Consider the following 27,870-nt stretch of genomic DNA (forward strand, 5'->3'; position numbering starts at 1 on the left):
GGTGTTTATTGAGCACTTACAGTGTGTGGAGCACTGTACTAAGCACTTAGGAAAGTCTCTTGCCATGCTCCTCTCTGTGCATGCCCACAAACATTTTGCCCAACATCACAATGCATTATGTACATCAATCAATGGTATTTATTGAGCAATTATCGTGTGCAGAGCACTGTACTAAGCACTTGGGAAAGTACACTATATCCAAACAGGTTTGTGTTGTCAGACAAAATTTCCACAATTCCCTAACAATTTTCTAGCCCAATGGAGTACTAAAAACCCTGGTTACAGCAGAATTGAGTGTGCTTTCTTTTCAGTAAGCCTTGATTGGATTTTGTCTGTAATGACCTGAAACCTTGACACTAGGTATAAGTTTTAAAATAAATAGGTCATGCACACTGATCTGCTATAGTGCTTCAAGCTGCGTTAATATGCCATGATTCTTTAAAATGCCAGACACTTTGAATAGTACTTTTTAAAAATATGAAAGCAGTGATAAAGTCACTGCCAGTCTGATAAATCCTTCCATGTTGTGTTCATGCAAAGATTAGAGATTGCTACATTGCCAAGTTTGCTGGGTTTTTTCTTCTCCTCTTCCTGAAGCCTCTGCTGTTAGAGTTGCACCATTTCTCCTCTCTCTTCTCTGTCAATTGGTAAGCCATTCCTTCTGAGGCTAGATACAAGCTAATCAGTTTTCTCACATGGAGCTCACGGTCTTAATCCCCATATTATAGATAGGATGTCTGAGGGATCGAGAAGTAAAGCGACTTCCCCAAGGTCACACAGCAGACTAATGGCTGAGTTGGGATTAGAACCCAACCCTACCCACTAGGCCATGCTGCTTCTCATTTACTGTGTGCAGTGCATTGTACTAAGTGCTAGGAATGAGTAAACAGGTGAGTATTAGACATGGGCCCTGTCTGGAATTTATATCACCATAATAGATCTAGATACCACAGGTGTAAGTACAGTGGCACTACAGGCAAAGACCAATGTTGAGGGAACACATTCAGTGACATATTACACTCTCTGTTACCTACTAGGATCTTTGGCTCTTTGTAGGGTTTGCTAGCTTCAGGATAATTGTCTGTTCATACAACTTTTCTGATTCTAAAAAGAAATTCATGTTCATCCGCATCTCTTTGTGTGTGTGTGTGCTCCTAGAGTATATAGGAATTCACAAATGGCTTATTCAGAGGCATTCTATTTCATTCTGAGCTTGTGGATTTAGAGGGGCTTCACAGTCAATTGGATCTGGCACTAGCTTCCAAGACTGAGTTCGGGCAAGCAGGCTGTGCGGTGCATGCCAATGTAGAGATTGGACAGAAAGGAGTAAGTGGACAGATGGCTTGCAGTTAGCCGGTGGAGCAAAGGGAACCACTCCAATCTGTCCCCGTTGCTTGGTGAGCACCACAAGGTTGGCAGTAGAGTAGGAGGCATACATCTTTTGCTATCTTTGACTTCCTCTTCCTTTCCATGTACGTGTCTCCTTCTCATCTTCTTTCCCTGTCCCTTGACCTCTTTTCCCCATTTCTTCTTTCCCTGACCCTTTGAAATCCCCACCCTTAATACAGTACCCTTAAAATTTGACAACCACGCCCCACAAAAAAAGGGTTAGGACCTCTGAAGCCTGATCTCTACACCTGGAAAATTGTTAGACTCTATAATTACATTTGGACCAGTAAATAGTTAGACAACACAACCTGCTGGAGGTCAGAAAACATGGTTTCTGGAAGGAGACATAATGTCTCTGATCTGCTGATCTTTTTTGAAAGAGTTAATAGGAATGGGAATTAAATTTTCAAAAGGTCTTTGACAAGGATCCACATCAGAGGCTTCAATAAATAGTAAGTAATTATGGGATTGAAGGAGATGTTCTGTGGTGAGTAGAAAACTGGCTAAAAGATAGAAAAGAAGAGACATGGATCAACTTCAAGATGGAGAAATACCTAATGCAGTCCCCTAGGAATTACTGACACCTTGATTGGTTTCATTTAACATCTGCATAAATGTACAGGAGGAGAGAATGCCCACTGAAATCTCCAGCATTGCAGAGAACACAAAGCCAAGCTCTTGGTTGGTAAAATGCCATAATAATAGGGATAAACTGTAAGAAGGCATCATAAAGCTGAGTGAATTGGGTAAAGCACATGCCAGATGATCACACTGAGGCACAACAATCCAAACTATAATGGGTGCTGAGCTTTCAATTGCTCTAATGATCTATTCAGTAAGGTGACACTATTTAAATTTTGGGTACATTTAAGATATATTTTATTTGGAAAACAAAATGAGCAGTAAGTGCTCAGTAACTATGATTGAATGAACAGGAATCATTACATAGAGCTACTTAGCTTTCCAATAGTATGTGATCCAAATATTTAGACAAACATGGTGACTGAGAGAAAAGAAACTACTGATATTCTATTTCTGAATTCAGGAGTTTGGATAAATAGACAAACTGTCAGACAGAAAGACAGGACACACTTTCTTGGCTTTCATTTCTAAAATCAATCATTCCATCAATAATATTTACTGAGAACTTCCTCAGTTCAGGACTCTGTCCTAAACACATGGGGGAGTACATGTTTCCAGCCCACAAGGAGCTTACAACCCAGTGGGGAAGACAGTTACTAAAATAAATTTTTGGTAGGAGGAAGTAATAGAATATGAAGATATCTGCATATCTGCTTCAGAGGGTGCAGAGGTGTGAGTACCCAAATGCTTATGTGATACAAAAGTGCAGAAGAGGCAGTAAAGGTGAAATAAGGTGGGTAGATGATGAATTAATTAGTAAAGGCCTCCTGGAGAGATGCAATCCCAGAAGAGTTTTGAAGATGTAGAGAGCAACGGTCCGCTAGATATGAAAAGGGAGGGAGTTCCAGGCCAGGGCAGCATGAGCAAGAGGTCAAAGGCAAAAGAAAAGAGAATGAGAAACTCTAGGTAACAGCTTGTGAGGAGTGAATGTGCAAGCTGGCATATAGTGGAAGGGGAAAAAGCATACGGAAAGAGGAGAGGTAATTGCCTGCCTTGAAGCTGATGATCATGAGTTTCCATTTGATAGAGAGGAAAGAGCAACCAGAGATTTGAGGAGTGGGCATGATGTGTACAGAATGATGTTTTCGAGGGATGATTTGGGCAGCAGCGTGAAATATGGATTGGAGAGGGTAGACGGTAAGCTTGCTGAGGGCAGGGAATGTTATTTACTTTTGCAGTCACTTAGTACAGTGCTTACTGTGTGCAGAAAAGTACACACAGTAAGCACTCGATAAACATGACTCATTGATAGAGGGTAGAGGTTGGAGGTATGGAGGTTAGCAAGAAGAGTGATACAGTAGTAGAAACAGAATATGGCATGTGCTTGCACCTGTGTGATGGCAGGTTGTTTGGAGAGGAAAGGGCAGATTCTTAGTATGCTGTGAAGGTAGAACTGACAGAATCTGGAAGTGGAAAGAAAGAAAAGAGCCAAGGAGAATGCCAACATTGTGAGTTTAGTCATTGGGGAGGATATGGTGTTTTCAAGCGTGATCAGAAAGTTAGCTGGAGGAATTTACAAAGAAAACCTTCGCAGCATAAATTGAATTATCACAGTCTCTGAAAATTGCAAATGCATAAACATCTTAGCCAATCCCAGAACACATATTTTAAAGTAGAAATAACAAAAATGCATTTGTGTGATTTACAGTTTTAGCTGCTAAAATACTTGAAGCGATTGGCATAAGAGGGTCAGAATGGTTTACTCTGGGAAGACTTTATTGCCAGGGAAGGTTTTTAGTTGCACTTTGAAGCTGGTGAAGATGTGGGTTGGCAAAGAAAAAGATAGAGAGCATGTTTTGTTTAGGAGAATGCAATAATTGGAAATAGAGAAGCCTTAAGGAAAGGTACAGTTTATTCTCCACAATTACCTATGTCCTGAGCCATTGACTGGTAAATTAAGCTGAAACATTTCTCTGCTTCTTTTAAAGTTTATCCAATAGTCTGGGCCTTGTTTTCCTAGTTAATAATGTTAGAATCTTAACTTCACAGATTCATAGCACAATTGAAGTGTTAAGTGGCATTTTGGATTTCAACTTCACCACTGTTAGGAAAGTTTAGATGACTGACAATCTTGACTTAGAAAAGCAGATTTCCTATCATTTTGTGAATTGAGCAACAACGCCCATTAGCTCTAAATAAGATATTAAAATGCTTTTATTGGCATACTTGCAAGGTTCAATAAGGTAAATCCCAGAATGCAAACTGACACTGAATATAATATTAGGAGTGTCAGGTTAGAATCTTATAGAGAAAGTCATTTCAGATGAAGTCATAAAAGTAGGAATCATATGATTTTTGTAGGAGAACTAAACAAGTTGAATATACAGGATAGCTGACCATTTGTGCCGGGAAAATTTATTTTACTTCTCCCTAAGAGCCTAATAAACAACGATCACGGTCTCTGAACAGTCTGTTTGCTGCCCTTCGGTGGGACCGCTGCTAAATTACAGCCACCAACAGTTTTCACAGGATGTTGAAACAGAAGGTGCAGTTGTAAGGAGCTGCAGACATACTCTAAAATAACCAACTTTGATTCCAAAACACTACGATTATGCAGAAATCAGGTGCTTTTCTAAAAGGGAAAGAAGGTGTATTTAAAACCATAGAGTTGACGAATGTTCAGTAGAAGTTGCTCCCCATCCATTTCAATTGATCTGCCTTTGTTATTATTATTTAGGGGAGAAAAGCTGTCTTAATTGCAATGTAACTCACATATAACCTCAAAGTCCCTGCTCACCTGGAGTGCTTCTTTTTCAGCTTAAATTATTTTCTGCTTATTTAAATTCCTATTCTTGAGGAATTCCCTCCTCTCCGCTGGATGAGGAGATTGATCTGATTAATTTTTGTTCTTCAAATGAATGAGTACTTTATTGTTGACATGCATGTGGCATTTAGTATTTATTTATCAACTACTTCAGTAACTTTTATTTTTAAATGGGTCTCTGTGCTCTTTAGTTTTTACATCACTACAGTATGATGGATCCTTCTGTTGAATGATTGTAGCACAGCATATGTCAAAGTCAAATAGACCCTTACAAGCAAAGAATCAGTAGAGAGTTTACCCTGAGGGAATTCTTAGCCTTTCTACACTTGGGTTTGAAAATCAGTCTGGAATAGTGTCTCTGTCTACCTAGGGGAATGTGTTACAGTAGCTCAGATCTGGTCACTCTTAGTTGTTTATAATTCCACATAAAACCCACAACTTTTATCAATGTGGTGATAAAACTCTCAGATGGTGTGCAAGGGGAAGACTGCCAGCTGAAATATTTTGATCTTATTTTAACTTCCATCTTTCTTCCCCAACCCCTGATCCCCAACAGTATTCATATAGCCTTGCTGCCATTTATGTGATAGTTCATGATAGTAAATCTCATCCTGCTGTTTTAGAATGAGTTTTTTCCAACTAATTTCCCATTTCATTGCCATAAAAATGTCCAAAACCTCATGGTAAATGGTAAAAAGATGGAGTAACATATTTTCCAATCGAATTAGAAAATTGAATTGATATATGAAAGGAGATAAACTTACTCAGAATGTCTGATATTATGGGGATTACTCTAGTCCTACATTGGAAATTTATACTTTCCCTTCATCTTCTTCTGGTGAAAACTCCATAGCTTTGTCTCTGCTAGTGCCCCTTTTAGGCTGTGAGTCACATGTGGAACAAGGCCCATGTCTGATCTGACCGCACTGTATTCTCCCAAGTGTTTAGTACCGTGATCTGCACAAAATAAGATCTCAATGAATCCCAATGATTGATTGATTGTTGATCATTCCAAAGTGACAAATTGAAAGATGCCGGCAGAGTCATAGCAAGGCTGCCTTTATGTCTTTTGTGGGAACAGTCTGGGTACTTGAATATCAACCTGAATTTACTGAAAAGCTATCTTATGTTTTGATTCCCTGAAATTTCTATCCAGTAGTCATTCTTTTTTTCTGAGCGGAGTGATAGTTTTCAACTTTATACAATGGGAGAAAACATGAGGCCTCACAGTCTGGGGGAAGGAGAACAGTTGTGCAGGGAAATAATAAAGATATCAAAGCAATTCAGCTACTACAACAATTAAAAATGGCAGTGTGCTATTGTTGGAATGGGGGAGAGAAGGTAAGAATAGTCCTCAGGCTCCTTGCTGTTCATGCAGAGATGTGTTAAGTCCAAACTGCTGCATACTTTCCATTGTTCCATATACCGAACACTCCTGCAGTGGGAAGTGAGTGAGAAGAAATGGTCCTCTTTCTCCAGAGAGCACTAAGATCAAGTCAGATGCACATTATTTGGAAGACGTTTGCATATGGCTGCCCCCTTAAAGGCACTCTCAAGAAGACACGTGAATGACTATAAACTTCAGCAAATCAGCCAAGAACTATGAGCTGATAGAAAATTAAAAAAAAAAAACTGAAGCGGTGAGTCAGTCGGCACCAGGAAAGCCATACACACAACCAAAATTCCATATTGGCAACATAGAGCTAAAAGCTGTGACAGATTTCTGTTACCTAAGCAGCCCACTGACCATTGATAAAATGATAAAAAAAGGAAATAGAAAAGAGAATCAGTGAGGCCAGAGCATTCTTTGGGAGACTCCTCCTGACATTCCCATCACTATAGATGGCACCACCATACTTCTGGTCTCACAAACCCATAACCCTGGTATTATCCTTGACTCCACTCCCTCATTCAGCCCACATATTCAATCCAACACTAAATCCTGTCAGTCCCAACTTCAAAACATTGCTAAAATCTGCCCTTTCCTCTCCATCCAAACTGCTACCAAGTTAATACAATCACTCATCCTATCCCCCTTGGATTACTGCATCTGCTTCCTTGCTGACCTTCCTGCCTCCTGTCTCTCCCCACTTCACTCCACTGCCCAGATCATTTTTCTACAAAAACGTTGATGACATGTTACCCCACTCTTTAAAAATCTCCAGTGGTCACCCATACACATCTAAATCAAACTAAAACTCCTCACTATTGACTTTAAAGCACTCAATCATTTTGCCCCCTCCTACCTCACTTCTCTACTCTCCTACAACCCATTCATTCATTGTCATATTTATTGAGCACTTACTGGGTGTAGACCACTGTACTAAGCACTTTGGGAAAGTACAGTACAACAATAAACAGTAGCATTTTCTGCTGCAACAAGCATACAGTCTGGTGGTGGGTGGAGGGAGAAGGTAGGCATCAATACAAATAAATAAAGTTACAGATATGTACAAAAGTGCTGTGAGGCTGGGAGAGGGGAAGAGAAATGGGAGCAAGTCAGGGGGATGCAGAAGGGAAAAATGAAAATGAGTGAAAAATGAGGAAAAGTGGAGCTTAGTCTGGGAATGCCTCTTGGAAGAGATGTGCCTTCAGTCTGCACACATCACTCCTCTAATGCTAACCTTCTCACTATGCCTTGATATCATCTATCTCACCCCTGACCCCTTGCCCACATCCTGCCTCTGGCCTGGAATGCCCTCCCTCCTCATAACCAACAGACAATTACTCTACCCCACCTTCAAACCCTTACTGAAGGCTTAGCTCCTCTTGACTAAGTCTTCCTTTCCTCTTTCCCACTCCCTGCTGCATCCCCCGGCTTGCTCCCTTTGTTCATAAACCAGTGCTTTGCACATAGTAAGTGCTTAATAAATGCCATTTTTCTTCTTCTTCTTCTTCTTCTTCTTCTTATTATTATTATTATTATCCCTCCCAGCCCTCAGCACTTATGTACATATCTGTGATTCATTTATTTATATTAATGTCTGTCTCCGACTGTCTATACGGTAAGCTTGTGGTGGGCCGGGAATGTGTCTATTTATTGTTGTATTGTACTCTCCCAAGTGCTTAGTACAGTGCGCTGCACACATTAAGTGTTCAATAAATATAATTGAATGAATGAATGAATCTACAGAGCTGTAGTGTTGTCCATCCTCATTAAAGCTGTTACACCTGGCCATACACAGGTGCTACATCTAACTCCTTGAACACTTCCACCAGCATCATTTATGGGTCAGATTCAATATTAAATGGCAAGAAAAAATCATGAACAATGAAGTTCTGGAGCATAGTCAGTATTTTAGCATTGGAGTTATGGGTCACCTTTCCACTGCGCTGCTGGGTGGCACAAGTGAAGAGAAAGGGTGACAGCAGAATACTCAGTTACTGACTGGAGAGCTGAAATTTGGAAACCGAAAGCAAGGAGGACAGAAGGAACATTTTAAGGATGTGGTCAAATAAAGTCAGACAACGCTGCATCCCACCTGAAAAATGATTCAGTTGCTGAGGACAGACTGGCATGACACACTGATATTAAGAAGGGAATGACTCTCTTCAAAAAAAAAAGGGTCATAATGACCTAGAGACAATGAGGCAAAAGAGAAAACATTGCCAAGAGCTGCAGACATTAGCCATGACAATAGAGCATGGGACAGGTTTTCTATGTGCACAGTGTGTCTGGGACTGTGAGTCCAGCATTGGCTTTTCAGCCACACATGCACTCATAGATGAACTTCACCCATCAGTGGTTTCTTCGTCAACTACAAAAGGAAGTGATGCATACGCATCACTGTGTATGAGAAGCACCGTGGCTCAGAGGAAAGAGCACAGGCTTGGGAGTCAGAGGTCATGGGTTCTAATCCTGGCTCCACCACTTGTCAGCTGTGTACTTTGGGCAAGTCACTTAACTTCTCTGTGCCTCAGTTCCCTCGTCTGAAAAATGGGGATTAAGACTGCGAGCCCCACGTGGGACAACCTGATAACCTTGTGTCTCTCCAGTGCTTAGAAGAGTACTTCATTCATTCATTAATTCAATTGTATTTACTGAGCACTTACTGTGCAGAGCACTGTACTAAGCACTTGGAAAGTAGAATTCGGCTAAAAATAGAGACAATCCCTACCCAACAATGGGCTCACAGTCTAGAAGGGGGGACACAGACAATAAAACAGAACAAAACAAGTAGACAGGCATCAAAAGCATGAATATAAATATATGGAATTGTAGATATATGGAGATCATTAATAAAATAAATAGAATAATAAATATGTACAGATATATACAAGTGCTATGGGGGGAAGGGCAGAGGGAGGGAGTTGGGGCAATGGGGAGGGGAGGAGGAGCAGAGGAAAAGGGGGGCTTAGTTTGGGAAGGCCTCCTGGAGGAGGTGAGCTCTCAGTAGGTCTTTGAAGGGAGGAAGAAAGCTAGTTTGGAGGCTGTGAGGAGGGAGGGCATTGCAGGCCAGGGGAAGGATGGGGGCCAGGGGTCGATGGCGGGATAGGCAAGAATGAGGCCCAATGAGGAGGAGCAGAGTGTGTGGGCTGGGCTGGAGAAGGAGAGAAGAGAGGTGAGGTAGGAGGGGGGCAAGGTGATGGAGAGTTTTGAAGCCAGTAGTGAGGAGGCTTTGCTTTATATGAAGGTTGATAGGCAACCAGAGGAGACTTTTGAGGAGGGGAGTGACTGTACAGTGCTTTGCACACAATAAGAGATCAATAATACGACTGAATGAATGAATGCCCAGAGCGTTTCTGTAGAAAGATAATCCAGTCAGTGGAATGAAGTGTAGACTGAAGTGGGGAGAGACAGGAGGTTGGGAGATGATAAAGGATGCTGATGCAGGAATCCAGTCACGATATGATAAGTGATTGTACTAACACCATCATAATAATAATGATAGTATTTGTTAAGCGCTTACTATGTGCCAAGCACTCTTTTAAGCACTGGGGTAGATACAAGGTAATCAGGTTGCCCCACGTGGGGCTCACAGTCTTAATCCCCATTTTACAAATGAGGTAACTGGGGCTCAGAGAAGTTAAGTGAGTTTCCCAAAGTCACACAGCTGATAAGTGGCAGAGCTGGGATTAGGACCCAAGACCTCTGTCTCCCAAACCCATGCTCTTTCCACTAAGCCATGCTGCATTATCATCGTCATCATAAACACACATCTCTAATTGGAAGTGATTTTGTTGTAACAGGCCTCCAAGTTGAGCCAGTTGATTTCTAGAAATCCTTTTTAAAATTATCTGAATGTGAAACTGTAATTTCCAGGGGACAGTATTGAGAGTTCTTTTTCAAGAAACAGAGTGGCCTAGTAGAAAGACTGTGGCTTTGGAAGTCAAGGACTCTGAGTTCTAATTCCAGTTCTGACACTCGCCTGTTGTGAGACCTTGGGGAAATCACTCCATTTCTCAGTGCCTCTGTTTCCTCATTTTTAAAATAAGGATTTAGTAACTGCTCTCCCTCCTCCTTAGACTAAGAGCCCCATGTGGGACAGGGACTGTGTTTGAACTGATTAGCTTCTATCTACTCCAATGCTTAGTACAGTGTGTGGTGCATAATAAGTGCTTAACAAATATAACTTGTAATTATTATTATTATCATTATCATCATAATGATGAGGCATGTGGCATCGAGTAGAGGAAGCAAAGACTAGACATGAGCATTTCTAGAAGTTGTGTGAAGAAGAGAAAATGCAATGTACCTTACAAATATAACCTCAAGAGGGTATAAAATAGGTATGGGTTGACAAGATCTTTGAAACAGTTTTTCACTCTATTTGATTATTGGGCCAAGCAAGGTGGATAACAATTTCAGAAATACAACCAAATATTGAGTTTGAGAAGATGCAGTGGCTTGGGATTTATTAAGAGGCGTTAATTGAGTCAATGTGTGGAAATTCTAAAATAGAAGAGAATATATGCAGTTATGGAATTAGAATATTTGACCAGTTTCAATATCTTTAGTGGCATTTGAGAGCTTGCAATATGCAATTTCTATTCCAAAATTCAATTAATGGGAGAGTAATTTATGAAAACCCAATTAAGCCAAGCAGTTCCTAAAATCTTTACAAAGTGCAGTGAACTGGAATGGAAGTGTCAACCAACCCACGGTTTCCTGAAAACCTTCAAAGATGTGTCAGTAAAGAGAAGAAATGTCTCTATAAATACTATGTTACAGCTAGAAAACTTTCTTGAAATAATTACTTTCTGTTGAATCTCAACAGGCTTCAGTTTTTGAATAAATAAAACAGTGGAGGTAAGATTCCCAGACAGAAACAGTGGAGATTAAGGTGGTATTATCCTCATCGGTGTGTAGCGTTAATACCTAATACGATTCGGGAAAATAAGGAGGTGGGAGTGGTTGTGGAAATAACTGCCTCAGGCTGAATGGGAAAGAGGTGGAATTGGGCAGTGACTTTAAATCCTCTATTTATCACTTCAGCTTTGGAATACTGGAATCAAAGTTGGCTTGACTGCATCTCTGTTTCCTTCTTTCAAAAACTTGTCTACATTTAAGGGAGCTGGGGGAAGTGCCTTGTGGGCAGAGGGCATATCTCATCTTCTGTTGTGCTTTTGTAAATGCTTAACATACGAATAATAATATTTGTTACATGCTGCCTATTTGCCAAGCACTGTACTAAGCGCTGGGGAGATACAAGATAATCAGGTCCCACATGGGGCTCACAGTTTAAGTAGGAGAGGAAAGAGGTATTGAATCCCCATTTTCTAGAGGAGTGAACTGAGGCCCAGAAAAGTTAAGTGACTTGCCCACGGTGACACAGCAAAGTTGCAGAGCCAGGTTTAGGACCCAGGTCCTCTACTCCCAGGCCCTTACTCCTTCCACTTGGCCATGCTATTTCTCATGCATTGTACACAGTGGGTGCTTAATATAAATCATTACTAGTACTACTACTACTACTCTCCTCCTCCTGCTTTTCCTACTATATAGTGGTTACTCAGTATAGACTACTATTATTATTCTCCTCCTACTCTTCCTACTACAAAGGAGGTACTATAAGGGCTCTTGCATATTCGAAGTGCTTCATGAATGTTTTACAATAATAAACATGGCTTTGCCCCTTCTGTAGCAGGAGAACATTTGCCATGACTCCGTGTAGGGGCATTAGGCATCTTCATGAGCTCAAGTGGTGGGAGAAAGTGCATTGCTTTCCCTGTGCCTTTTCCCATGCTGGCTCACAGGACAAGAATGCCATGTGGCATTTCACATGGACACATCGGAGATGTCACATACTCTCCGGGGGAAATTGGGTATTGATCAGGAGGTGTCTGCTCCTAGCAACTTGACCTTCCGAGAAGCAGTATGCCGTAATGGGTAGGGCACAGGCCTGGGAATCAGAAGGTCATGGTTTCTGATCCCAGCTCCTCCACTTGTCTGCAGCATGACCGTGAGAAAGTCATTTCATTTCTCTGGGACTCAGTTACCTCATCTGTAAAATGGGGATCAAGACTGTGAGCCCCACGTGAGACAAGGGATTGTGTCCAACCCAATTTGCTTGTATCCACCCCAGCACTTAGTACAGTTTCTGGCACATAGTAAGCTCTTAACAAATACCATAATTATTATCATCATTTGCAGAGGAGAACAAATGGCAAGATAGCATTACTGTGCATAAGATGATTTGCTGCAAACGCTGCTGCTGAGATGGAGATACAGAGGGGCTGGAGGGCTATTGTTATCAATGCAGCTCCTGAGGGGATGTTGAAAGTGCCTCAGCATCTAAAGATATGTGCATGTCTCACCACTACCAGGGTAAAAAATGGGGGAAAAAAAGTGAGCTTATCTTTCTCATTATATTGTAAATCTTCATTAGGTCCTCTAGATTGTAAACTCATTAAGAGCAGGGAATGTGCCTGTTATATTGTTATATTGTACTCTCCCAAGTGCTTAATACAGTGCTCTGCAGACAGTAAGTACTCAATATGATTGATCGATTGATTGGTACCCCACTCATCCAACAATTGTCGGATCAATACTTATTCCCTGTTTCCTCCCTCTCCCCTTTCTCCTGCTGTCAAGCAGAAACAGACTTCAGTATGATGAATGAAACATTTGAACTACACTGTGGTCCACAAAGCCTCAGTTGACAATAAGCAGGATGGTTATATGCAAAGGCAGCCAGGAGGAGTGGATACTAAACTCTTGACTATCATCAATCGTATTTATTGAGCACTTACTATGTGCAGAGCACTGTACTAAGTGCTTATCTAGTTATCTACACCAATTAAAAGACAGTCAGAAGGAAAAAAATATAGGTAACAGGAAGATAAGGGTAAGTTTAGCAGGCACATATACCCATGGTGTGTAGTAAAATTCATTTTAAAAATACCTCAATGTTGAAGTTTCATTAACTCAGACCGAAATCCTCACTCTGTTCTAAATTAGTGACATTTTATTATAGATGAAAGATGTCCCTGCAATGCAACATGCTGTTTTGGGGTTAAGTAATTAGAGGCAGAACAGAATCTTGGACAACTCAGTAGGATGATAACTATGTAGGAGTGTGAGAGAAATATCTGCAATTGGTGGCATAATTAGGAAAGCACGACCTGCTGTAGCTGTGTCAAAAGAGAAACCAGTAGTGTGTCTCTGCCATCCACACTCTTGATGGGATGCAAGAACTCCTCATATCACTGTCTCTTGGGCTTTAAGAAATAGTTTGAAGGCTTTAATTAAGCCAGTCCACTGGGCAGTCTACAGAGAGAAATGGCAAGGAGAGAGAAACATTGGAGCCACAAAGCTTCAAGGCATAAATATACCGAGCCCCACTTGGGACAGGGACTGTGACCGATATTATAATGTTTATATTCCAGTGCTTAGTACAATGCTTGGCACATAGCAAGGGCTTAACAAATAAAACAATTATTTTTATTATTACTACTTCTATTATTGTGGAGCAGTGTAGCCTAGCAGAAAGAGTACTGACCTGAAAATCAGAGGGCCTGGGTTCTATTCCTAGCTCTGCCACCTGCCTGCTTTGTGACCTTGGACAAGCCACTTAACTTCTTTGTGCCTCAGTTTCCTCATACTTGCTCTTCATTAACAACATCATTATGAATGGTATTTATTAAGCACTTATAGTGTGCAAAGCACTCTACCCGCTTGGAATAGTACAATGCAATAGAGTTGGTACACATGTTTTCCACCCATGTCTCCCTTCTTCTTAGACTGTAAACCCCATGTGGGACAGGGACTATGCCCAACCTGACTATCTTGTATCTACTCCAGCATTTAGTACAGTGCTTGACTGAGAGCTCACCTCCTCCAGGAGGTCTTCCCTGACTGAGTCTTTTCCTCTGCTCCTCCTCCCCTCCCCACCGTCCCCACTCCCTCCCTCTGCTCTACCCCTTTCCCCTCTCCACAGCACTTGTGCACATTTTTATATATTTATTACTCTATTTATTTTAGTAAATAAAATACTACTAGACAGGGAGCCCATTGTTGGGGAGGGACTGTCTCTATATGTTGCTGAATCGTACTTTTCAAGCACTTAGTACAGTGCTCTGCACACAGTAAGCACTCAATAAATAAAATTGAATGAATGTATGAATGAATGAATGTAATGAGTGCTTTACAAATAACACAATTATTATCATTAATATTAATAGTAATAATAATAATAATGGTACTTGTTATGTGCTTACTATGTGCCAGGCACTGTACAAAGTAGTCAGGTTGGCCCACATGGGGCTCACAGTCTTAATCCCCATTTTCTAGATGAGGTAACTGAGGCCCAGAGAAGTGCAGAGAGGCCCAGAGGAGGCTACTGCATCAGCCTCCTCTCTGATCTCCCATCCTCCTGTCTTGCCCCACTTCAATCCATACTTCATGCTGCTGCCTGGATTGTCTTTGTGCAGAAACACTCTGGGCATGTTACTCCCCTCCTCAAAAATCTCCAGTGACTACCAATCAACCTACACATCAGGCAAAAACTCCTCACCCTGGGCTTCAAGACTGTCCATCACCTCGCCCCCTCCTACCTCACCTCCCTTCTCTCCTTCTCCAGCCCAGCCCGCACCCTCCGCTCCTCTGCTGCTAACCTCCTCAACTGTGCCTCATTCTCGCCTGTCCCGCCGTTGACCCCTGGCCCACATCATCCCCATGGCCCGGAATGCCCTCCCTCCCAACATCCGCCAAGCTAGCTCTCTTCCTCCCTTCAAGGCCCTACTGAGAGCTCACCTCCTCCAGGAGGCCTTCCCTGACTGAGCCCCTCCTTCCTCTCCCCCTCCTCCCCCTCCCCATCCCCCCCGCCTTAGCTCCTTCCCTTCCCCACAGCAACTGTATATATGTATATATGTTTGGACATATTTATTACTCTATTCATTTTACTTGTACATATCTATTCTATTTATTTTATTTTGTTAATATGTTTGGTTTTGTTCTCTGTCTCCCCCTTCTAGACTGTGAGCCCGCTGTTGGGTAGGGACCATCTCTATATGTTGCCAACTTGTACTTCCCAAGCACTTAGTACAGTGCTCTGCACACAGTAAGCGCTCAATAAATACGATTGAATGAATGAATGAAAGTGAAGTGACTTGTCCAAGGTCACACAGGAGACAAATGGCGGAGTTAGGATTAGAACCTTCCGACTCACCACTACCAGAGTAAAAAATGGACTCCGGTTCTGTTGCTCTTCTGTATCTGTGTTCTTTGGCCATTTGATATTCACCCCATCCTCAAACCCACGACAATTATTTATATATCTATAAATTATATATTATAAATTTATATTCATGCCTGTCTCCCCACATTGACTGCAAGGTCACTGTGGGAAGGGAATGTATCTAGGAACTCAATTGTATTCTACTTTCCCAAGAGCTTAATTCAGTGCTCCGCACATAGTTAGTGCTCAATAAATATCACTGATGATGATGAAGGGACCCTTGTCACCCCACTCCGTGCACCGTGGTGGTGGTGGGGGGGTTGGAATTGCACCTGGGGATTGACCCCCGCCTTCTCCATGCATGAGGAGCTTCAGTTAGTGCCAAGGAGAGGGGACCCCAGCACCCTCTTATCCTCACATCCCATGCATTGACAGCCTGGATTGCACCATGACGCTGGAAGGATGGTCTGCCCCCACCCCACTTCTGAACTTGTGATGCTGAGACTATACCATAGAAGTAGAATAGGGACCTGAACCTGGAAATGCACCAAGGAGAAAATACCTTATTAAGGTTGACCCCTTTAGTAGATAAGGATTGTTAGTACTCTCATAGTCACTCTGGAAGACCCATTAAAATGACTTGCTAACATTCTCCCATTAACAGTTAGCAACTTGTTAAGATTTTTCCTTTCACTCTGGGGCTATCCCCAGCTGGGAGCTGCTGGGTCCCCATTTACCAAAGGAACATGTCACTACAAGTCATTTGCTTTAAAACAAGTCCAAGTTTGCTACTGTAGTTCAAGTCTCCTGATTGATCCTTGGATATATTATTAACAAAAAATAAATGACTTGATAAGGGATGTGTGTAGAATAAACTGCTTGAAGGCACTTAGCATTTTTCCTACATTTATTCACGCACAATGACTTCTGTATTTAAATGTGTTCCTAGTTTATTGCTCAGTCCACTTTGTCAGTGAACTGTATCCTTGGAAGACTGTTGGCAGGTTAGAAATATAGGATTTCCCTGCTATTGATCCCTCGTTTTATTGTAATACGGGCATCTAATAACTTGTCAGTATATTTTAGTTGCTGTGTAAATTTTGGGTTGGCATATTTAGAAGGCCTGCTTGCCCTCTTGCACTAGGCTCAAGAAATATGCCCCACCATTTTCCCAGACACTCTGGTTTTAGTTTGAGGACAATAAATATAGCCCAGTTGCAACAGAGAACAAAAATCACTTGAGGCATCCAGGCAGAGCTCACTGGCTATGATTTCCTGTCCCTCAGAGAGCAAGCCATTCTGAAAACTATGTAACCATATTTTCAAATTTGGACTGCATTTTTTCCAGAAATAAATCAGTGACCTCTATCCCCTCATCAGAACCAAGATCCCAGTCTCTGAGGATGCCAGACACCTGCCCAAGTTGATGATGATAACCCAAAGAATTTATAGCACAGACAAGCCTAGAGTCCCTTTATAATTAGGTTCCTCTAATATTTCATCCTGAAAGAAATCATACTGTCCAGAAAGAAAAATATCCACTCTTCACAATGTTGGCATGGTGGTGCCTCAGATCACATTAGTAATGCTAAAAAAGAATGGGTCAATATTGTGGGCCCTTTTTTCAGTTTTTAAAAGATTTCTACAAGATCTATTGGCCTGTGGGTCTTGCGCCCAAGGATTGCTAGCAATTTGGAGGAATTGCTCAAAGGCAGGATCATATTGCATTATGGAATAAGGTGGCATTTGGGTAGTAGGGCTCTCTGCGGAAGAGATTTCTCCAATCTGGGAACATTCATTCATTCATTCATTCAATCATATTTATTGAGCGCTTACTGTGTGCAGAGCACTGAACTAAGCGCTTGGGAAGTACAGGTTGGCAACATATAGAGACGGTCCCTACCCAACAGTGGGCTCACAGTCTTGAAGGGGGAGACAGAGAACAAAACAAAACATATTAACAAAATAAAATAAATAGAATATGTACAAGTAAAATAAATGGAGTAATAAATACGTACAAACGTGTATACATATATACAGGTGCTGTGGGGAAGGGAAGGAGGTAAGGCAGGGGGATGGAGGGGGGAGGAGGGGGAAAGGAAGGAGGGGGCTCAGTCTGGGAAGGCCTCCTGGAGGAGGTGAGCTCTCAGTAGGGCCTTGAAGGAAGGAAGAGAGCTAGCTTGGCGGATGTGCGGAGGGAGGGCATTCTAGGCCAGGGGGATGATGTGGGCTGGGGGTTGATGGCGGGACAGGCGAGAACGAGGCACGGTGAGGAGGTTAGCGGCAGAGGAGCAGAGGATGCGGGCTGGGCTGTAGAAGAAGAGAAGGGAGGTGAGGTAGGAGGGGGTGAGGTGATGGACAGCCTTGAAGCTGAGGGTGAGGAGTTTCTGACTGATGCACAGGTTGATTGGTAGCCACTGGAGATTTTTGAAGCCCTGTTCTTGCGGCATTCATCTTGCTGTATTCACTACAACTACTACTACTTCCAAAAAAAATCCAACAATAATAATGGTGATGATAAGAATAATAAAATAATAATAAGGATGATAATAATAAAAAACAATAATAGTGATAAAAATAATAATAACTTTGGTATCTGTTAGTGCTTACTGTGTTCCAAGTACTTTACTGAGCACTGGAGTAATAATAATAATGATGGCATTTGTAAAGCACTTACTATGTGCAAAGCACAGATACAGAGTATTCAGGGCAGACAAATTCCCTGCCCCAACAAGTGTTCACATTCTAAGTTTGAGGGGAAAAAAGGTATTTAATCCCCATTTTACAGATGAAGAAACTGGGGAATAGAGAAGTGAAGTGTCCTGCCCAGGGTCACACAGCAGGCAAATGGCAGAGCCACAGTTAGAACCTGGTCCTCCGACTCTCAGACCTGTGCTCTTACCACTATGTCTTGTTGCTTTCCAATTTCCAGCTAACCAGGACTGACTCGCATCCCCATTGCACATCTCAGTTTATCTGCCCACCCAGATTGAGTAAAGAGCTGCCTATTAGAAAGGATTGTCTGTACTGAAACAAAAACCTCGGCAGAGGGTGAGTGGGATCTCATCTTTATTGACTCAAAATGCCAAGTTAGCCTTCTTCTTATGACTCATTTATAATTTGAGAACCAAGCTCGGTATAATCCTGGCAAGGAGAAGGAGACCTTCTACTGATTAGGAGACCAGCACAGTGTGAAAATAGAAAGGATTGTCTTTCTGGCTTTTCAGAAATATCATTATTCTAATATCAATCAATCAATCAATCAATCGTATTTATTGAGCGCTTACTATGTGCAGAGCACTGTACTAAGCGCTTGGGAAGTACAAATTGGCATCACATAGAGACAGTCCCTACCCAACAGTGGGCTCACAGTCTAAAAGGGGGAGACAGAGAACAGAACCAAACATACCAACAAAATAAAATAAGTAGGATAGAAATGTACAAGTAAAATAAATAAATAAATAAATAAATAAATAGAGTAATAAATATGTGCAACCGTATATACATATATACAGGTGCTGTGGGGAAGGGAAGGAGGTAAGACGGGGGGATGGAGAGGGGGACGAGGGGGAGAGGAAAGAAGGGGCTCAGTCTGGGAAGGCCTCCTAGTCTAATATGCCGTCCTCTTGTATATTGTGAGCTTTGGACTGAAGTTTTTTTTTTTTAATAATAACTTTAGAGAGGAGAATTCATTTTCTGAAGCTGAGGCATCAATTCTGTACTGGGGTAATGAGTCCAATTTCCCCCACAGTCAGCATTACTCCTGGTAGTAAGTTAGGTGTGTAGGGAAGTGCACTCTTCTCCGCTGCAGTGCACCCTTAACTGGGCCCGAGTGACCTGGAGGAGTTGATGTGTGCTCCCCCCCTTTTTTTCACCCCAGCTAAGGCTGTGAGATACCCCCAGGGAGTGGCATAAACCTAGAGGAGAAGAGAGATCATTAATTAGTCTTTTAGCATATGAAAGACACCAGGGAAAGGATGCTGAATTGCAGTTTTCTAGCTCTCTGAAGGACTGACCAGTCAGAAGACATCGGCTTCAAAAGAAGCTGGAGAGATAAGAGTTTCAAGAAGAGAGGTTGTGAAACCCCTTGGCCAGAGGAGCCTTAGAAGTGAGGCTTCTCCCTCCCCATCCCCCTCTCCCTACCTCCTTCCCTTCCCCACAGCCCCTGTATATATGTTTGTACAGATGTATTACTCTATTTATTTTACTTGTACATATTTACTATTCTATTTATTTTGATTAATGATGTGCATCTAGCTTTATTTCTATTTGTTCTGATGACTTGACACGTGTCCACATGTTTTGTTTTGTCTTCTGTCTCCCCCTTCTAGACTGTGAGCCCGTTGTTGGGTAGGGACCGTCTCTATATGTTGCCAACTTGTACTTCCCAAGCGCTTAGTACAGTGATCTGCATACCTTAAGCGCTCAATAAATACGATTGAATGAATGAATGAAAGTGAGGTGGAAAGAGCATGGGCTTGGGAGTCAGAAGTCGTGGGTTCTAATCCCGGCCCCGCCACTAATCGGCTGTGTGACTTTGGGCAAGTCACTTAACTTCTCTGTGCCTCAGTTACCTCATCTGTCAAATGGGGATTAAGATTGTGAGCCCCACGTGGGACAACCTGATCACCTTGTATCCCCCCAGCACTTAGAACAGTGCTTTGCACATAGTAAGCGCTTAACAAATGCCATCATTATTATTATTATCTCTCAAGCCTATAATTTTGGCATTATCCTTGATTCCTCACTCCCTTTCAGCTCCACATTTAGTCTGTCTTGCTCTAGCTCTCTCTCTCTCTCACACGCACACACACACACACACACACACACACACACACACACACACACACACACACACTCCCCCCCGCCTCCCCCCAACTTGGTTCTTCCTCTATAACATCTCCAGAAGCTGCCCCTTCCTCTCCATCTGAACTGCCACTATACTGGTCCTTCCCAGACTGAGCCCCCTTTTTCCTCTCCTCCTCCCCACACCCCCGCCCTACCTCCTTCCCCTCCCCACAGAACCTGTATATGTGTTTGTACAGATTTATTACTCTATTTATTTTACTTGTACATATTTACTATTCTATTTATTTTGTTAATGATGTGCCTCTAGCTTTATTTCTATTTATTCTGATGACAACACCTGTGCACATGTTTTGTTTTGTTGTCTGTCTCCCCCTTCTAGGCTGTGAGCCCACTGTTGGGTAGGGACTAGTCTCTATATGTTGCCAACTTGTACTTCCCAAGTGCTTAGTACAGTGCTCTGCACACAGTAAGCACTCAATAAATACAACTGAATGAATGGTCCAGGCATTTGTCATATCAATCAATCAATCACTTGAGCACTACTGTGTGCAGTGCACTGTACTATAAGTACTTGGGATGGTACAATATAACATAGTTGGTATACATGTTCCCTGTCCACAAAGACCTTATAGTCTAGATGGGGAGACAGATATTAATATTAATAAATTACAGATATGTGCATAAATGCTGTGGGGCTGAGGGAGAGGTGAATAAAAGGGTTCAATTGAAAGTGCAAAGATGAGAAGGAAGGGAATGGGAGAAGAGGAAATAAGGGCTTAGTCAGGGAAGGCCTCTTGGAGGAGATGTGCTTTCAATAAGGCTTTGAAAGTGGGGAGAGTAATTGTTTGTAGGATATGAAGCGGGTGGGTGTTCCAGGCCAGAGGTAGGACTTATGCATGAGGTGATATCCTTACTTATCTGCTGCGTCAGACAACCCTTTCTCATCTCTCCAGTTCATACTTTATTCTGTTGTCCAGGTCATTTTCTAAAACATTATTCTGTGCACATCTTCCTGATTCTTACAAACTTCCAATAGTTGTCCATCCTTCTCTGCATTGAGCAGAAACACCTGACCATTGCCTTCATGGTACTCAATCACTTATCTACCCTCTAGTTATTCTTGCTCCTTTCCTACTATGCCCCAGTTGCAAAGCTTCTTTTTTCTCAAATTAGCCTCCTCACTGTGCTCCACCCTCACAATACCAACCTCATGCTCACACCCATCCTTCTTCCTAGAAACAGAAGCAGTATGGCGTAGTGGATGGAGCAGGGGTTTTGGAGTCAGAAGGTCATGGGTTCTAATCCCGGCTTGGCCATTTGTCTGCTGTATGACCTTAAGCAAGTCACTTCACTTCTCTGGGCCTCAGTTACCCCATCTGTAAAATGAGGATTGAGGCTGTGAGCCTCACTGAGTCCAACCTGACTTACTTGTATCAACCCCAGCACTTAGTACAGAGCCTGGCACATAGTTAAATGCTTAAGAAATACCATTATTATTATTATTATTATTATTATTATTATTATTATTATTATTATTATTATACATCCCTTACTCTTCACAATAGCAGCCCACTTCTCTCCCAATTTTCAAAGCCCTTCTGAAATCACAGCCCTTCCAGAATGCCTTCCCTAATCATTCTATCATCTCTCCACCTTATTGCCCCTCTTCTGTCTCTTCAGTACTTCTGCATAACCTAAGCACTTGCATTTACTTACATAGCTTTCAACTCCATTCCTTCCTTCTACCTGTAATTTATTTCCCTGGCTGTCTCCCCCACCATATTTTAAGTTTTTGAAGGCACAAGTTGGGCCTTACTTAGTCAATTGTAATCTCCTAAGCACTTAGTACTCAGCACACAATAAATGTTCAGTAAATAAATGCCTTTGATTAATTAATCGATTGATGCACCTTCTAGACTGGTATAGGGCCCACAGTCAAAAGGAAGGTTGGAAACCACATATCTTTGTAGAACTTCATTATGAAATGAAGTCTGGTGTCCTGTTATCACTCCAAAGCCACACTAGATTTCTCAATTTCTTTTTTCCCCATTTTTTATTCTTTTCAATCAATCAATAGTATTTATTGAGCATTTACTCTGTGCAATGCACTATATGACATGCCTGGGAGTCCAGTAGAGTGAGTAGACAAGAGCCATCCACTCAAGGAGCTTACTATCTAGCTGTGCAGACATCATCAAAATACATTTCTGATAGAGGAGGCAGCAGGGTATAAACATTTGTACTTAAATTCTGTTGAAGTAGGGTTAGTATCAAAGTGGTTAGGGGCTATGTATTTAAGTGCACAGGTGACGTAGAGGGAGTAAATAAATTATTAAAGTGTTAACTCCCTCCCACCTCCGTTATAGTGTAGATTCTTTATGGGCAGAAAATATGTTTGTGCTTTATTATATTTGCCAAGCATTTAGTCCAGGGCACAGCAGAAATGTGTGTTAATTAGGCACCTGTGTTTATTAAGCACCTATATTGTCATTTCTTAAGCAACTTAAGTGTTATCTATGCACTTGAATCTATACTTTTTGGGTACTTGGTATTTGCCTTACCCTCAGCCTCGCAGCTCTTAGATACGTGCTCATAATTTATTTATATTAATGCATTAATCCCTGTCTCCCCCTCTAGACTATGAACTTGTTGTGGGCAGGGAACATGTCTACTAACTCAGTTGTACTGTACTCTCCCAAGCATTTAGTACAGTGCTCTGCACACAGTAAGTGCTCAATAAATGCCATTGAGTTATTGACTGATTATACAAAGTTCCATGGTAAGCTTTTGGGTGTTTACTTAAAAAGTGATTAAGTAATTTATCACAAATAGTATGTCATCTAAATGGAAAAGGATAGATTCAGAGAACAGTAAGGTTATAGCTAAAAATTCAAAAATACCAAAATATTTGATTGTGCAGTGACCATGTCAAATGTGCAGCATTTTGCTCTGAAGTTTTCTTATAGTTTGGTTAACATAGGCTAGCTGTATTCTTCAGTCAACCTGTACACCAGGATTCTTGCTGGAATCTTTGCTAGTAGTGGTGTAAAATTAGGTCTCTTTTTTCTTGAAGGTGATGATTGGGTTGACAACCTTGAAGTCCTATGGCATTTCTTATGTATATAAATGAGCTATCTGTTGTTGTCATAGCTAATATCAGAACAGGTTTGAATATTTAAGGAACTGAAAATAGCAATTGACTTTTTTACTTTGGCAGTAGACACATCAAATGGATTTTATATGCCTGTACGTCAGCTATTAAGGAAGTAAATGCATGAACTGGACAGTGCCACATATCAGAAATTACAGCTATGTGGGGTTTTGGTTAGAGAGGCATTTCATTTACTCAAAGCCACTCTCAGTAACTCTTATTTTTAAAGCTGTTCTTTAGCTGAATTATTGATCCTGCTTCTTAGATAGATTGAACATGATGAAACAAGAGTATTGATGAAAACGATGTCAGCTGTTTCTGTGAACAATTGTGGGTTTCTCGTATGTCTACTACTGTAATACTTGAACAAAGATAGCCTCTCATTTGTCTGAATAAAGACTCCATCCTCCTGGAATGTCAAAAAGAATGAAGGCACATCATGACATTCATTCCGCTTGCAACGGAAACTCACCACAACTTATTTATTGACTATCAGGGCTCACTTCACCATGCTTAAAGTAAAAGCTCAGCAGTGTGACTGAACAATTGGCCACAGGGAAACAGAATCAGAAGACAGGTCGGGCTGGCATCCAGTAATCAGAAATGCAGTGATTTCTTGTAGCTGAGATTTTTAGAAGATGGTGATACTAAGGGGACAAAACAATGTTAGGTGATGTACCAAGGGGCAATCTTCCTAAGAATAGCAGTGAAGCCTAAGTGGTAGAGCTCAGGCCTGGGCGTCAGAGGTCCTGGATTCTAATCCCTGTTTTGCCCCTTGTCTGCTGTGTGACCTTGGACAAGTCACTTAACTTCTCTGTGCCTCAGTTCCCTCATCTACAAAATGGGGATTCAATGCCCGTTCAACCTCTAACTTAGGCTGTGAGCCCCATGTGGGACCTGATTATCTTCTCTCTTGACACACAGCAAGCATATAACAAACACCACAATTACTGTTTCTTCCAACACTGCCTCATCGCATCTTGGTCTGCCGCAACGTGCACTATGTCAGAAGAACATATCCTGATTCCCCAACAGCTGACTATCCAAAACATGGAGCGAAAACATATATTATGGGAGAACTGATAGGAGAACTGCTTTCTTGGACTAAATGCTCAGTTTCTCTTTGAAATAAATAGACAATGGAGGTTTACGGTAAAAGGCATCTAATGTAGTTTCGATAATTATTGATAACTGAAAGTTGTCATATGTATGCAGTCATTCACTTTGCTACATTTGATAAAAATATATCATTTTTAACTTGTATGTAATTTTTATACTGGTATAGTGAAATTCATTCATTCTAAACAATATAAAACTAAATCAGGAACTAGTTTTGAACCATTTTAAAGCTAGTCTTTTTGATTAATGTTGGACCTATTTTCAAAGCAACTTTTTTCTTCATTTAGCTTCATGCTGCGCTATGAAAATAGTTATTTCATTTTGCTGTCTTTTTAAACTGAACTGAGAGGAGAAATTGGTAATACTGCCACCTACAAGTATCAGACAATGAAAAAGATCATGTGTATATGCAGTGTTAGTGATACTCCAGCCTGCACTGCGAAAAATATTGCACTAAGTCGATAGTTTCATTTCCAATTTAGACACACAGTATTTGGTACTAGCAGGGCATTCTTAATTCTTATTCCAGAATTTATGGTTTGTTGTTCTGATGATTATTATCAAAGCAATCTCATGAAACTCAGCTGTACTTCATCAAGAGCTTTGCACTTCTTTATCAGTCTGCCTGGCATCTACAACTGATATATGGCTGTGCTTTGAAATCAGCAGATCTGAAAAAGATCTTTGTTTATGAGTATCCAAAATGTACTGTCCCTGGGTGGACATGTCAAAGGACATGGTTCAGTGAGAGCCTGGTGGAAGTTAACAGTCTCTCTGAAACTCTGCACTTGGATATTTATGTGGAATGTGTATTGTGTTTTGGAGGCTATGTGATTGTCTTGAGCCAAACCAGATGCGGTTTTATGAGCAACATCTTTAGTCAGTCAGTCAGTCAATCGTATTTATTGAGTGTTTACAGTGTGCAGAGCACTGTACTTAGCACTTGGGAGAGTACAGTATAACCATAATCAGACACATTCCCTGCCCACAACTAGCTACAGTCTAGGGTAGGAGACAGACATTAGTATAAATAAATAAATCACTGATACCTACATAAGTGCCTTGGGGCTGGGAGGGGAAAATGAATAAAGGGAGCATGTCAGGGAGACACAGAGGGAATGGGAGAAGAGGTAAGGCGAGCTTAGGGGAGCCTCTTGGAGTAGATGTGCCTTTTAAGGATTTCTAGGCTGTGTTAAAAAATAAAAAATGATACATTTTAAAAGTCTCCTGCGAAGAACAATGTAATTGTGAGATTCCCCTTGAAATGTAACCCCAGTAAGGGGATTCATTGTTGGAATTTTATAAACACCCACTCTTATTTTTCTGGAGGAGAAGGAGGAAGAAAAGTGCATACAGCAGAGGTCTGATAATGTCATATCATAAGATTTGCCATTAAATTTACAAAAATTCTGCCAACAGAAGCTTCCCCCAAACTCTTCCTGCTCCAGGATAACCATGGGAGTTTAGGGGGTCTGGGCAGCCGTGGATAAGTTTGATAGGCTCTGAGGTGTCTAAACTGGTTGGAAAGAAGGTTTAGGAAATGGAACAAGCAAGGAAAATCGAAAAACAGATTTAAGAATTAAGGGGGTGCAAGATAAAATTGTCAAATTTCAAAATGACTCCAGTTAATGCCTTTGTCAATCCTGCACATTTATAGTGTTTAAAAGATGTTGAAGAGAGCAAATCTCTTTAAGGTAATGCAAATGGAATATAATTTATTTGTCCTATATATTATACAATAGCAATGCTTATTTTCCTGAAGCAATATTTTTGAAAACTGAAGGAAAAATCCATGGTATTATAACTCACAATCTAATTGTCAGCATAAATTACAATATCCTGTTGCCTTATTAAAGATAACCACCCCATCTTTTTTGCCTCCTCCCTCCCTCCTCTCTTTGTCAGTCTCTGCCTTGCACAAACATTATTTCTCATGGTCATTCTGCTGTTCCAGAGGCAGTCGAGGAATTCAAGACCATGTGGTAAATCAGTGGGACAGCGCATAGAAATAACCTTCTTTTCTGTGAAAAATATAGGATCTTTAGGCCAAGATTGCATGGGTGATTACAGTGCAAATAGATATCATCACCTAGGACCTAGAAAATTCCTAGTTACCAGAGGTGTTATCCTGTCCATTTACTTCAATAACGGCCAGTCACTGGTACTTTTAAATTTCAGGGTCTGCTCCACTTTCCACCTCTAACTTCAAGTTTATGGAATCATCTTTCTGGAAAGAAGCTGCGACCAAAGGGCAGAGTTTAGCACTGGGGAGAGGCCTCTTCTCCTAGGAATCTCCTGTCTTTTGACTTCTAATCTCTCCCCGATCACATGCCAAGAATGGGAATTTCTGCCACAGGAGATGTAAAGTTTCTGCATTGGTTCAGATCTGCAACTCACCAGTTTATCGTTCCATCTTGCTTTTTTGGCATATTAATTTAAAGAGCAACAATTTTCCTGAAAGAGAAGCCCATGATGATCTTTTCAATTGCTTTTATACTAGATATCACTGAAAAATGTTAGAACTAGGTTTCTCCTAGAGAAAAAATGATATCTGAGAAAACAATAACAAGGTGACTTGCCCTGTTATTTAAGAGCTTGGAGATTGTGATTGGAAATGACAAACCTAGAAAATCAACAACAACGAGAGGGCAATTGATTTGTTGTCTAAGGTTAACAGAATCATCTTTATGTTCTTATTCAAGACAATTTGTTCCTGGACCATTGTCAGCTAAAATTGCAGGCAAGTTGTGGAAATGGCACAATGTTGCACAACATATTTTGTTGTTTTTAGCGAAAATCCAATATGGCTCTGGTATGTTTCACAATAGACCATTAAAATTGCTGCAGCAACTCCCACAGTACTCCGCAAATTGGACATCTAATGCTTTTAAGTTAATTGCATGCTTAGAGGGTAACAAGCTGACTTGTTAGGAATGAAGAGCAGAGTGCTGTGCAGCTAAGTCTATTGAATGCCATATTGAATTTCTTCTAACACTGTATCAGCAATATTGCAGCACCTCCAAGAGTATGAAAAATATGGTCACTAATCACTCTTCTACTTAGTCTTAAGTGATGTACTCATACATCATATGTAATATCACAGCTGCTTTGAAATGTTATTCTTGAAGTTTTAAAATATTATTTTCACTAGATTTGGAGAGGGAAATTGCTAAGTGATAAGGGATAATTTGATCCTACTGCTTATGTCATTTTTCTGGGGTTTCTTTCAGACTGGAAAGAAAGAAAAGAGTAATGCTCTGAATGCTGCAATTGATAACATGTGTAAGAAGACGAGAGACCTTCGTCGACAGGTAAGAAAAGTTTTGACAGATTGAATATGTCTCTTTTGACCTTAAATTTTTATTTTCTACTCCTAATAT

General features: G+C 41.1%; 1 protein-coding gene across 1 annotated transcript in view; it reads left to right on the top strand.

Moving 5' to 3' along the window:
• Positions 1–27,870, top strand: part of CTNNA3 (catenin alpha 3) — a 1,398,597-nt gene that overhangs the window by 698,380 nt on the left and 672,347 nt on the right. The window contains exon 8 of the mRNA XM_038743931.1: positions 27,721–27,801. Coding sequence (XP_038599859.1) covers positions 27,721–27,801 — 81 coding nt within the window. The remainder of the gene's footprint in view (positions 1–27,720; positions 27,802–27,870) is intronic.

This window comes from Tachyglossus aculeatus, chromosome 3 (genome assembly GCF_015852505.1).
Source record: "Tachyglossus aculeatus isolate mTacAcu1 chromosome 3, mTacAcu1.pri, whole genome shotgun sequence".
NCBI lineage: Eukaryota > Metazoa > Chordata > Mammalia > Monotremata > Tachyglossidae > Tachyglossus > Tachyglossus aculeatus.